The sequence below is a fragment of the Protopterus annectens genome, chromosome 8.part0, assembly GCF_019279795.1.
Source record: "Protopterus annectens isolate FY-2018-M chromosome 8.part0, PAN1.0, whole genome shotgun sequence".
NCBI lineage: Eukaryota > Metazoa > Chordata > Ceratodontiformes > Protopteridae > Protopterus > Protopterus annectens.
In genome coordinates, this window is record NC_056741.1 from 1,941,826,316 (window position 1) to 1,941,840,204 (window position 13,889).

At 38.4% G+C, this 13,889-nt stretch overlaps 1 protein-coding gene across 4 annotated transcripts in view; it reads left to right on the plus strand.

Annotated features, from left to right (window-relative positions):
- Nucleotides 1-13,889, plus strand: part of BCAR1 (BCAR1 scaffold protein, Cas family member) — a 2,082,713-nt gene that overhangs the window by 1,667,846 nt on the left and 400,978 nt on the right. The window contains exon 1 of one of the 4 annotated variants that reach the window (XM_044081460.1): nucleotides 12,759-12,946. The exons of the other annotated variants lie outside the window; for them this stretch is intronic. Within the exon in view, the coding sequence (XP_043937395.1) occupies nucleotides 12,935-12,946 (12 nt within the window). The 5' untranslated portion in view covers nucleotides 12,759-12,934. Of the gene's footprint in view, nucleotides 1-12,758; nucleotides 12,947-13,889 lie in introns of those variants that run through there. 4 annotated transcript variants of the gene reach the window in all.

The window sequence follows — 13,889 nt, forward strand, 5'->3', positions numbered from 1 at the left end:
AGTCCATACCCCAACCCATTTGGCATACCTGTCAACTGCCAGTGATTTTGTAGAACTTTTCAGATTTTGCCTAATTTTTTCCTATCCCTTTTAAATTTTTTTTTGATAAATCACTGAGAATTACAGTCAGTTAGCGATGCCAGACATTACAGTTTCATATATGCTATTATTCAGAAAATGCATGTTGATACAAAATGTGTTGTTTTATTCATTTTTTAAGTAAACTAAATTAATATTTAAAAATAGCCCTTAATTTTGTGACTGTCTCCTCATTATTTTTGGCTTTGTCCCTGATTCTTGAGTAATGAAGTTGAGAGTTATGTCAGTCAGTGAATCCCTTCATTGATACATGCAGATATACTTCCTCCACATATTTGTTGAGGACCCAGACTGTCTTGTTCAAAATCGTAGTTTATGTATAGATGTTGACTTGCAGATGCTATGACCTCTATCAAGAATACATTTATTTGTTGGCATTTGTTGTCTGGGATGGTCCACCTGGGTTGAATAGTGTGTTTCCATTACAGTCCCAGGGAGAAAAGCTTCATATTAAATTAGAGTTAGATATACAGGTTACTGCAGTTGATAAATATATATATATATATATATATATATATATATATATATATATATATATATATATATATATATATATATATGCTGCGACATCCCTCCTCTGGGTCAGTAATCAATGACTCACAATCCTTACCACAGATACCGGTGATCATAGTTTAAACAATCAATATCAGACAATTTAGAAATAGCAGTTACAGCTTTACCATGAAGTAAGGGGGTCAGGATACGTACCCAGAGCCCTTGGCCAACATTATAATGTTTGCATACTCTTTCAAATATATGAATAAAACTATCAAAATTATCACTCTCTGTAAACTGGAAAAAATGTACTGACCTTTATTGCTTCTGGGCTTTGTATCTGTCATGTTGTTGCTATTTTTCATTTTCTTCACCCTCCAAATGCTGCAGTCACTTTGCTGATTTTAATTCCATATGTTTTGCCTGCCGCAGTCTGTCATTTTCTTCAACCTCCAAACACTGCAGTTTGTCTTCTCATTCTAATTTCATCTGTTTTGCCTACCACAGTCTCTCTGATGATTCTAATTCCAAATGTTTGGCCTCCAACTCAAGTCTCTTTAACTCCAGATGGGTTTCTAGGTCCTCTGAGGAAAAGGTGAACTGTCCTGTTTCTGAGGACTGCAAATCCCCATTACCAAAGTGGTTATCCTCCTGGTTGCTGGTCTGAGCTGTGACTAAGGCTGAAATAATTTTCTCTTTAGTCAGGCTGGCATGCACCAGTCCTTTGGCTTCACACACCTTGGCCAACTGGTTCTTTGTCAGCTTGCCATAATCCTCTGCTGGCATCTTTGCCTGCTTTCCCTGACTTAACTAAGCTAACAAAAAATAAATAAAACTGTTGTGAAAATGAAACTCTGTAGCTTTACCTTGTGGCTGCTGAAAGTACACACACCTTCAGTGACAACTGCCTACAGGCTGCAGAAGTTCAATTAATATTCATGCCACGGCCACCAATATGTGATGTCATTCCTCTGGGCAGTAATCAAGGAGTCCCGGTCCTCACCATGGACACCAGTGAGGGACGATCACTTGGAACAAAAATGGATACACACAGTATTTCCAGGTGCAGCTCTCTGCACCAATTACAATTTCCCTTAAGAGCACACAGGGAACACACTCCCTTCCTGGGGATGGGTTTCCCTCTCTCTGACCAGGCCCTAAATAAGACCCCACCTGACACAGCTGTAGGGTTGAGTCCTCAGCCGAGTGTTCCAAGCCAAGTCCACTGCCCTCTTCTGTGAAACTAGTGCCCTGTGTCAATGCTCCAAGTAGCTGAAACACAGACTCTTTGAGATTTGATTTACAAACATATACACAGACACACACACACACACACACACACACACACACACACACACACACACACACACACCTAGGAAAGACTGGCACAGATTTAATAGCTATGTCCCCTCTGCCCAAACTATAAGGTAGATACTGCCACCAAAACACTCCAAAGCCAGCTACTCTATGGCTCTTACAAGGGTACCCAATTATACTGAGTAAAATTAATACTAATAAAAATGGTAGTGTTTGGCTAATGCAGCAAGACTTTCAGGAGCGGCCACAGTGTCACCAAATAAATATAAGTACTCTCAAAGGTTAAATAGTCTCTAAAAGACCATCCACGATGAAAAGTTTAAATATATTTAGTTGTTGTTGTTGTTTGTCTTTCGGCTTTTCCCAGTAAGGGGTCGCCACAGCGGAACTCCGGTCCGCTAATTATTGGCAGTAGACTTTTATGAAATGCCGAGGTGCCAGCTCGATGCTCAACCTTCAACGAAGGCACGCCCATTTACGCATGCATGTCTTTCAAATGCTACCCAACCACAGGGAGGACATGCAGACTCCACACAGAAGGCACTCCCAAGCCCAGCCGAGAATCGAACGGGAGAATCTCTTGCTGTGAGGTAACAATGCTACCTCACAGCAAGAGATATATTTAGTAATAAATAATAAATTAACAAGAAAATACTAAATATCTATTTACAATAAACACAAGGGTTTCAATCACAGGAAATATTAAAAATAACACAGATGGATAGACTCACACAGATACAGAAAAGCAGTACTTCTCTAATCTCACTATATTTTCCTGACTGATCTAAAGAATTCCTATTCTCTGGTTATTTACTAAAGCAAGACTACTAAAATGTCACTTAAATGAAAAAACAACTAAAAATCAACAAGTACTGGCAAGAAAAACAGTTGAAATGCATGAGTATAATGTCAAAGAACATAAAATTTATTCCATCCACATAAAGCGCTTTTCATCTGAGAGAATACTCAGACTTCTTCAGATAAATTCACATAGCCCTCCCATTAATTAACTAGTGCACCATCATGATGTATGTATTAGCTAATGTTTTTTTAATATAAATCATTTTAACAGGTATTGTGTTAGGAGGTAGGGCTGTACTTTAAGACATATGTAAATTATCACAACCATTTTGTTGAAAGTTTGAACATATGACTTGATGGTGCACTACTTAATTAATGGGAGGGTTATGCCAGTACTTGTTGATTTTTATTTACTAAAGCAAGGCAAGATGATTTGGGTAAGTAATCCTTCTTTGTCAAGTTTCAAAAATCGGACAGCCCTAAGACTTCTGTCTCATCTAGTATTAAAACATCATTTCAGTGGTGGATTACAGAATGACATCACATACATCTGGTCTTCTAACTCTGGTTCTCACACTACCTCCTTTAGTAGAAATTGAACCAGAATCTAGCACACAGAGCTTTGCTAAGATGTGCTATAGCATCTGGAAGCTGTTAAACCATTTCAAAACGTCTGTCCTTCCAGGGTAGCAATTAGTTCATCCCTAAGGACAATATAGTAGCATTCCTAGTCCTGCTTTTCACAGACATATAGGATCGTAGGATCATAGGAAGTTACTAGGCTAATGGCCCTGGGGCCCTAAAAAGCCTAGCCAAGAGTTTATTCCCAAAAAAGAAACCTCAGTCAGCACCTGTTTCCCCTGTCAGTGATGACACAGGTGGAACCCCTGGGACAAATTTGTGTTTTTTTATCCACTCATTAAGGTTGCGCTTGAAGAGGCTCAGCAAGGTACTCTGTTTGACATGTATGGGAAGTCTATTCCAGAGATGGGGCAGCCTCTGGGAGACAAACCTGTTTTTCCAGCAGGTTTTGTTGATGTTGCATAGTAGATTTAGCCCTTTTGAGCAGGTAATGTGTGAGGAGTTAGACTTATGGATATGGAGCATCTCTAGTAGGGCAGGGTCTGATATTGCCTTGTAGGTGAGACACAGATCACCTGTGAGCAATCTGTATGATATTGAGTACAGTGATAGTGATTTGAGCCTGTCTGCATAGGACAGGTGTTGGAGGCCATGGATTCTCGTTGTGAGGTATTTCTGTGGCCTTTCCAGTTGGTGCAGATGTTTGGACAGGTACATACCAAATGGGACGTTATACTCATTTGTTGGCCTAATGAGGGAGGAGTAATAACCTCCTTATTTCTGGATGCAGTCTCTTTATTTATGAGATGAACCAAGTAAAAGGCTTTTCTGACCACTGCCGCTACATAATGGTCGAATGTGAGATTGCTGTCAGCCTGAGTACCCAGGTCTCTCACCACAGGTTGTGTGCTTAGGGAGTTGTTGTTGATGTGGGAATCAGTAAGGACAGTGTTTTTGCTAAATGGTATGATAATACTGTTTTTTGCATTTAACTTAAGGTCATGACTTTAGCACTAATCATTTGTTACTGTGAGTCCCCCTTGTAATATGTTAACATCATTTGGGGAGTCAATGACAGCACCCAACTTACAGTCATCTGCAAGCTTGGTCAGCCACAGGGCTTTTGTCTTTGTCTGGACCTCTGAGAAGTAGATGCCAAACAGTAGGGGTCCCAGAACAGATCCCTGGGGAACACCACTAGTGACAGATCTGTTGTTGGAGGTGGAGACACCTATTTTGACCTTGTGGGTCCTATCGGTGAGCCAGTTGGGCACTCACCTGATGAGGTAAGGATTTATGCTACATTATGTTAGCTTTTCAATGATGCCCAAGTGGGGGGATTGTGTCAAAAGCCTTGACCAAGTCAAAGTAAGCTGCATGTACTGCCTTTTCCTCATCCAGGGCCTTGGTGACAGTCTCAAAGAAGTCAACCAGGTTCAACAGGCAGGATCTGCCCTTGATGAATCCGAACTGGGTGGGGTCAAGTGTTTGGAGATTATCATTGCCCTTTTTTATGAGATCCATAATAATACACTCCATGGCTTTACAGATCAGAAATATCAAGCTAATGATGCAATAGTTTCCAGGATCAGTAGTGGCACCAACTTTGTGTAATGGGATGACAATGGCAGTTCTGCACTCTGATGGAATGAAGTCTGTACTTAGGCTGTGGTTGAATAGAGTGCTCAATGGTGAAGCTAGTTCTTGCTGGAGATGGTGCAAATACAGCCTGGGATACTATCAGGTCCCATGGAAGCTATGTTCTTTGCCTTTGATTGGGCTTTTAACACTTGATGTATGGAGATGTGAGGTGCGGAACAAGTATCAAATGGACCTTTGGGGGGATAGGGGGGTGATGTTTGTGCTGAACCTATCTGCTAGCAGGTTGGCTAAGTCAACAGAATCAGTGTAAGTGGTACCATTAAATACTAATTTGGAACAAACCTGGGCTTTGCCATGGAGGTTCCTGAGTTAACTGAAGAAGGCTTTGTGGTTTCCCTTTGTTTCAGAGGCTAATTTCAATTCATAAGTGGCTTTGGATTTTTTTTTTTTTTTTTTGTCTCTGGCTGCAATCAGAACTGTAAGATACAATTTTATGGCCTAAACCAAGTAATTTAATTTCAGAGTATTTTCAGAGTTAGCTGGACTGAGATTAACCTATTCTCTTCCAGTATCCACTGTTACAATATATTAATTTCAACAGTTATAATACAATTTGACCTACAGGTGTACTTCTTTTCTGTCCAGCAGGAACCACTGTTGGTACATTTTTAACACAAGCATCTGTACAAATCTGTTTGATATGCAAATAACATAAAATTCTCTACAAGACTCCAAATGGCTATGCTGGCATATGTAACATATACATTGCCCTACTTCTCCTGGCATAACTGGCACTACCTCACATCATCACATCTGCATATGTGTATCAATCTGTTTGTTTCTTCAAAGAGCATGAAAATAACTGAAATAATTAGTAAAAGGTTAATAAAATAGCAACACACTGCTTGTCTGGTGATATTGGGGTGTATACTGAATAATACTCCTCAACCTGTGATGATTATAACACTATGTGATTTCCATCTGAACAGGTGAAGCATAATAGCATGACTTGTAATATATACACCTCTGGCTCCCCTACTCAGAATCAAGAATATGGGCAGCTAATTAGTAAACATTTGACCTAGTGCATCTGGGAACCCTTCCTTAAAAAAATGATGAGCAAGAAGCACTGAGATCAGTGGTTACCCCTGGGCATTTCTACCTTTCCATCATTGCTAGAGTGCCTTGTTCATATGTCTTAGACCACTGAGATAAGTGGTTCCCATATGGGCATTTCTACCTTTCCAACATTGCTAGAGTGCCTTGTTCATATGTCTTTGATTGACCAGTAAGATCAGTGGTTATCCACATGGGCATTTCTACCTTTCCAACATTGCTAGAGTGCCTTGTTCATTGACAGAGCATCATACACCTGATGAACTGTGTCTCATTTCCTCTAGGTGTCCCGATAGTAGTTTCACACTTTAAACTACCAGCTACTAAAGTCAAATCTGCTCGTACCCTTAACATCAGTTTGAAAATAAACAGTGTAAACTTTGCGTTAACTGCAAAGTTGTCGTAATAAACAGTAACATGTATGAACATTTTACATAAAATTTTGAGACACATCTGGTAGATTTCTTTGAAGGTGTTATGGAAACTATGCAAGGTGACCATGAAGTGCAAGTGGTATATTTTGACATGGTTAAGGCCCTTTGATAACTTTACCAGGCTAGAATCATACAAAAGCCAAATACTTTAAAAATCAAGCCATATGTGGTAGGATGGATAGCAAACTGGCTGAAAGACAGAACCCACAAAATGAGAGTTGCAGGTACCTCATCAGAAAGTACAAAAAGAGACCAGCTGTGCCTCTTATCTGCAGTGCTGGGACCTCTCCTTTTTTGGTAATTACTACACAGATCTTCAAGTAGAAATCCAGGACCTCTGGCTAACAAAGTTTGAAAGCAATGGCAACTTGGGGTTGTTGTTAAGTCACCCCATGACACCCAAACCATCCAGAATGAACTTTTCCTAGTAAATTTTTGGTGTACTAAAATGGGTTCAAACAAAATGCTAAACTGTGTAGTATCATCACTTTTCGTAGACAACCCTTCCTCTCATTATACTGTCTAGACAACACACTTTTATAAAATGAAAATGTAGTTTGGAACCTAGGTATCTGGATTGATAGTACCCTCACTTTTGACCAACATTTGACAACATTGCTAGGAAATCTTTTTATGTATCCCAGCTAATTGCCAAAAAAACATAATCAAGGTATAAAAAGGTAATCAGTCCCTTATACTTATCAGTGATCAGGCCATTCATTGAGTACAACCAGAGGTATAACTAGCTATTCTTGTGCTTTCTGCTGCCCTTGATCTAGTGCCCCTCTCATTTTTAAGATTTGGAGCAAATAATGCTCTCTTCTATCCTTCTAAACTGTAGCAAAGCACTTGCTACATTTGTAGCAAGTAGCTGCTACAATTGATGCCATATATATATATATATATATATATATATATATATATATATATATATATATACACACACAGCTTTACAGAGTTTCAGTTCATAGTGCAAATGCAATACTAGCACAGATTTCTGCATTCTGGAAATGCAAAGAAAAACAATCAGGATGTACCAGTCATGCTGCACACAGAGCAGCTGCCTCCTTCACCCCACACTAGTTACTCCTCTGAGCAAAGTGTCCCCTTTGGAATGTATCCCATTAAACATAATGTCAAATAATTAGAAAGACCCCAATGGTTCCTAACCAAATATATCACAGGCCTAAGTCCCTGAGCTACCAAGAGTGGCTGAAAAAGTCTATTCCTTTATTCATTGTCCTATAAATGTTTTGAGGGGGAGTGCTCTGTCTCGCTTACCATGCCATTAGTGACCTGATTGTCTTGGACCACATTTTCTCTGCAAGTCCATTATTTCCACCAGTGCTAGAATCATGGACCTAAGTCTTCACCAACATATATATAAAATATAGTGGAGGAACAGGTTTGTAAACCAGCATCTACCAAACTTCTAGAATAAACTTTCCCTTCATATTAAGCAGTGTGACTCATTATCTTCCTTTAAACATAAACTAGATGATTGGATGGGTGCCCACAAATTTACTCTGAAATTGACCAGTATGGTCCTCCTGGAGTAAGGAGGTATTGCTTGAGGAAGGATACTGGGAAAGCAAGAATGGTCAAGAGACTCAGTGTCCTTAGAATATCTATGAATCTATATAATCAAATATTTGGCTGAATTAATTTATGTTGTAAAGGGGTTAGAGGTCCCACAACATTTCTGCATACTCCACTCCCTCTTTGTATAAGGTAAATCATAGCACTCATATATAAATCCCAAAACACTTTTAAGCAAGGTATAAGGAGACATCTAGTGTAGCTCCTTTAAATCTTGCAGTATTTAGGCCTTATGCTACTCAAAACCAGATTGACATAATCCTGGTCTTCAGTGACAGATCAAAACCAGTACCACGTGGTTTGCCACCTTTGGTTCACTAACATAGCCAACATTTAATAGCATACTCATGAAAAAACTTGCATACTAAGAAATGCAAGCACTTCAAATGCATAGCATTCATATAAGCTTTTCTGTACCTGTTTATTTAGTTTAGCCGGGTTGGTGGCTGGTTGAAGGATTGCTTTCAGCCAGAGAAATAATACAAATACAGTCACAGACATTATACAAATTCATTGTTTAAGATTTAAGGATAGTATCAGTGGCACAACAGGTAGCACTCACGCCTTTGTTGGACCAAACTGTGGGTTCTATTCCCACATCAGGTAGATCAATAGCTGATATTGCAGTGCAGCATAAGAGGATGCTGTACCCTCAGTTTGCCCGACTTCAGATGAGACATTAATCCAAGGCCCCATTTGTTTAAGTTGGTGGTAGCTCAGGTGAATTTAAAAGATCCCACGCCACCTATCAGAAAGAGCAGAGTAAGTATCTCCATGCCCTAGCCAAATTTCCCTTAGTAAAAGAGGCCACAAATCTAGTGGGACTAACACAGTCAACAAAGGATAAATACACAAATTAAAATAAAATAATAAATAGATGTTTAAAACAGCATTACACAAACAGTGATAGCTGCATCAACATTACAAATAGCAGTGCATATACCAACATTGCTAATTCTACCATTGTATACACTGTATATAACAGTAGAATTAGCAGTGTATGTAACTGCATATATAACAGTAGAATTAGCAATGTACGTAGCTGTTGAATTAGCAATTATATACATTGTATAAACTAAAGTTTCACTTGCAATTGTTCATTTAACATTAAAAATAAAAGCAGTATAGCAGTTTTTATAAAGTTGCATAAATCTGCGACTTTGATGCACAGGTGCTGACTGACATAGATAGCTTGCTGCATAACACATTCCACAGATGTGTTTACAATTAGTTGTACAAATGCAGGCTTAAGCAATGTGGTATGTTACTTGTGATTGTGTGTAGATGCACTAGCCTGTGTTGAAACAGGAGCATTAAAGCCTAAATCAGGTCCAAAATTCAAATTCATTCTCTGTCAGTATTATTTGTGGTCAGATACACTATTACATATAACCAAGAGTGCTAGCACAGAAATAAGTTTTACAGCACTAAACAGTCCCTACAGGATAAGTCTGATGAGCAGGCTCATATCCTGAAATGAACTGGTTCTTTATTCAGTATTATGGAGGGAGAACATACTAGTACATGAGGATATCACATAATAATTAAACTCTGCTTTTTATCAGCTATTATATCAGTGGGGCAATTTACTGGTTCTTTGTTTTTTGTTTTTTTTAATGTCTAGATGTAAATCCTTTGAAAAATATAATCTGATTTGTCCATTTGATGGGCCTCATTTGTCTTGTAAAGTTTTGTGTAGATATTTAAGGTTTCATATTTATTCACTGAAGGTAATTCCAGCAAACAGAAATAAATTGAAATCAGTTCGCCAAAACTACCTTCAACAAATATTACAACAAACTTTTTGCAGGGGGTAAGCCCACCCCCTACAACTCCCATGTGGTGTATATATCACACCCCTAGACATATATATATATATATATATATATATATATATATATATATATATATATATATATATATATATATATATGTATATATAGTAACTCTGAAGTCACAGAATAGTGGATAAAAAAAGCAACTTCCGCTATTGGTGAAAGTAGGTTTGGTGAACAGCACTCACTCTTTTTGCATTCACAGAAACTACATTTGTCCAAATTACATGTTCCTGACATTTTAATATCAAGTTATTCCTTGCGGAGCTAGCCTCCAGCATCCAGTAGCTTGACTTGAAGTTATTCAGTATGTATTACAGAAGTTACAAATGATTCTGTTGGTGGCATACCTCTCAAGTGTACCTCATTACGAGGAACGTACCTCATTTGGGGTCTTAAAAAGTTCATGTTCCTCTAAGTTTCACATTGAATGGGTCTGTCACACATTCAGTGTTAGGAATTTTTTTAAGTGAAATCTATGGTAAATAGAAATGAATTGTATTAATTCATTAAGAGATTTTCTTTATAAGTAAAACCAGCATATTTTAACCACCCTATAACCTTCCTAGTTGAAGTTGTTAGTAAGCCATTAGTATGTATTCCACATTTTGCCCATTTGTTCCACATTATGAGGGTTAGTGTTCCTCATTTTGGAGGTGGAAGGTTGAGAGCTATGGTTGTCTCACATGTTGGAATGGAATGCATGACTGTCAGCCTTGTTGGAGTTTTGTGTCTTTGTGTGGAGAGGGAGAAGGAGACACAGTAATCCATAAACTGACCTTTGTAAATAAATATGTTTACCATAACTCTGTTGTCTCTTTAAGAGCACATGATGAAGTTGTGTAGAAGGAGCATGCTCTAAAGCACTTTGTTCTGCAGCTTATACAAGTGAGATAGTGAAAGTGAAGGAATAATGAGGACCTTGAGAGATACTACTCATCTTAGGGGTATGAAAGAGTTTACATTTTTTTATTTTTTATTTGTTAACCATGTAAGCCAATTGGACTTCTTTATTTATTTGTTAACCGGGTAAGCATACTGGACTTCTTTATTTATCTATTAACACTGGGCAAAAATGTCCTTTGCAGGGTTGACATGGGAGCACCCTCTGGTTAAGTGATGTGCTGCCATCACCCAATAAGCAAATGGAGACTGTGAGAATCAAACCCTAGACTATAGAAAGCAGCTTGTTAACAGCTACATATTTATTCCTCTGTACTACATGCCAGACTGTTCTCCTGAATTGGGACTGAAGCTTGTTCATTCTACATTATGCACTGACTTTTTTCCTCTGTTTGTTTCACACAAAAATCAAGGTGGAAAGATCAGACCAGGGGCCTTTGTACTTAAATTAAAGCCCCTTCCCTTTTAATGACAGAACTGTCAGGCTCAGAAGTATGCCAGTTATCAGGGATAATTAGTGTGTGTTTGTGTGTGACGGGGTTGGCATAATGGTCAAGGTTGTTACCTTACAGATACAAGGTACAGAGGTTCATTCTGACATCTGGATATTAGATAGCCTTACAAAACTTACTGGAGGAACAGATATAGACTCAGAGATTACTCCTACTGTGGCACAGGCTAGCTATTCATGTGAAGCAGAGCCCTTCCCTGACCCTGTTCAAATGCAATTTGGATCAATGGATGTGGAATTGTAAATTCACTCCTGCGGTGGTACCTGTGTCACTTATGGACAGGGGCAGTCTCTACAATATCCAAAGGAATAGGCACACGCCTAAGCCGTCCTTTAGCCCTTAGGTATCGAAAATCTAGGTAAATCTAGGTAATAATGGTTAGGCTTGTAAATACTTTTGAGTCATTTGCCTTAAAATATTGTGCATATTCCTTATAGCAATGATAATATTCCAGCTTTTAATTTGTTCACAGTAATCTCCTATGAATCTATGAACCTGTGAGGGGCACAACACAGAAAATATCACTGTATATAGGTTAGCCGGGGGAGGGTATAAAAAAATAATAATAATAATGATTGGCAGCTGATTTTTACGTGTCAGGGCTGGCAACTCGGCACGTAAAAATCAGCTGCCAATCATTAGCGGACCGGAGTTCTGCTTTGGCGACCCCTAACCGAGAAAAGCCGAAAGACACAACAACAACAAAATGCCGTTGTATGTAGGGCACTGTATCACAACATTAAGGGACGGCAGAGCTATATGCTATTGTACTTGTTCGATATCCTTAGAGTCATGTTATTACAAAGTAACACTTACCTCAGAGTCATGTTATTACAGTTAACACTCACCTTCAGAGTCATAGTAATTACACAGTAACACTCACCCTCAGAGTCATGTTATAACACAGTAACACTCACCCTCAGTCATGTTATTATGCAGTAACATACCTCCTACCATTACTTAATAGCAGAAATGTTCACAAAAGTGCCTAAGCCAGAAATGTGTTTTGTCGGTCCTACTTTCTTTCCTCTTATAACTGTATGAATTTTCTTTCTTCCATTTAGTTTGTCATTTTTTTTGTAGCTTTACTTTCTTAATTAATATGGTTATCAAAATATGCTTTATAGCTGACAGTTAAGTAAGTTAGAACCTCTTAATTGAATCATTACTGCTGATATCAGAAACTACTAGCTGTGAGTAAAGAAGGGGAAAACAAGATTTGAAATGCCTTTCTGGCATTAAACAGTTAACTGCCTATAAATTCCAGTGCTAGCCTGAGGTCTTTTACTGGATGTATATTCCATGAAGTGCCAGGCAGCGGCATACTTTTGTCCCAGTTGTCTCTGAAAGAGTGTCTAATTTACATAAAAATGCAAGTCAGCCAATCACAAAGCAGTAAGCACTGCTGCACTCTGAAGGTATAATGTTACCTAGCAATCTCTGTCTCATTCAGTCTGGGAGTCTGGGAGACAACAGCTCTGTATCAACACGGAGTAGAGAGCTTAGCTCCTTACAGGAGGCCACAGCTGGATAATGTATTAAATCCATATTTTACGGAAGAGGGAAAAGGAGTCTTTTCCCTTCGGTGGCTAGGACTTTTGTGGGAATTAACATTTTAAAATACCCCGCAGCTGGAAAAATGAACTATTTGGTAAGTTAAATTGTTTCTGTCTACGTGCAGCGGCTGCTTGCTGTGGGAATGCTAATGTAGCTGTTGGGGGGTGGGTTATAACCTTTCCTGTTGTTTTACTGAGACTTGTGTTCCTGTCAGAAGGAAGTGATTGCTGGATCATAGAATGGCTGTGTCATTTATAGTAGTGACTTGCCATTTGTCCTTTCTGTGTCAGTTGAGTGCCTTTTTTTATATCACAAGCAAATGTTTTCATATAGATCTTCATGTAGCCACTGTCTGAATCAAACAGTAGTCCCTGGTTTTAAATTTTAGCAGAGAAAGAAAGAAAGAACAGTGGCAAAAAGCTATTATTTTGTAAAGTAAAACTAAGAAGCTTCATTTTAAAAATAGCATCTGGTTCTTTTGGTCTAAAATGTGTTGTACAGCTGACCTTGCAAAAGACCTTCAGAACAAGTGACTGCAAATAAACTTAGTATATTTGTTCCATCCTTTGTTTAAATACTTTAATGATATATTGGTGGAGTTTTGTAGACAAGCAAGCCACAAACACATACCTGAAATGTATGTACCTTAGCTGTTAACAAATGCTACCCCTCACATCAATATTTAATCCTTAGAACCACTGTCTAATTAACAGATAGATTTTTGTAAGGCTGATACATTTGTTGTTGTTCTTGTTTGAACTGTGTAGATAACATACAGGATTTCTTATTGCTTGTGGCTTTAGTGTCTGTATTCAGTAGAAAAGGCGGCTGATACCACTTCACAAAAGTTTTGTAATCAGAGTCTGAAGGGCAGACACTAAGATGAATGTATGGCTGGAATCTAGCACATTTGTGCAGCTTGGATAAAATGTAGGTGTTAGCAATATTGAATTGTAAAGTAGACTGTGATTCAGTAAATCTTCAGATCCTTGAAGGTGTCAGGATAGTTTTTTTGTGGTTGTGTTTATTTTTCATGC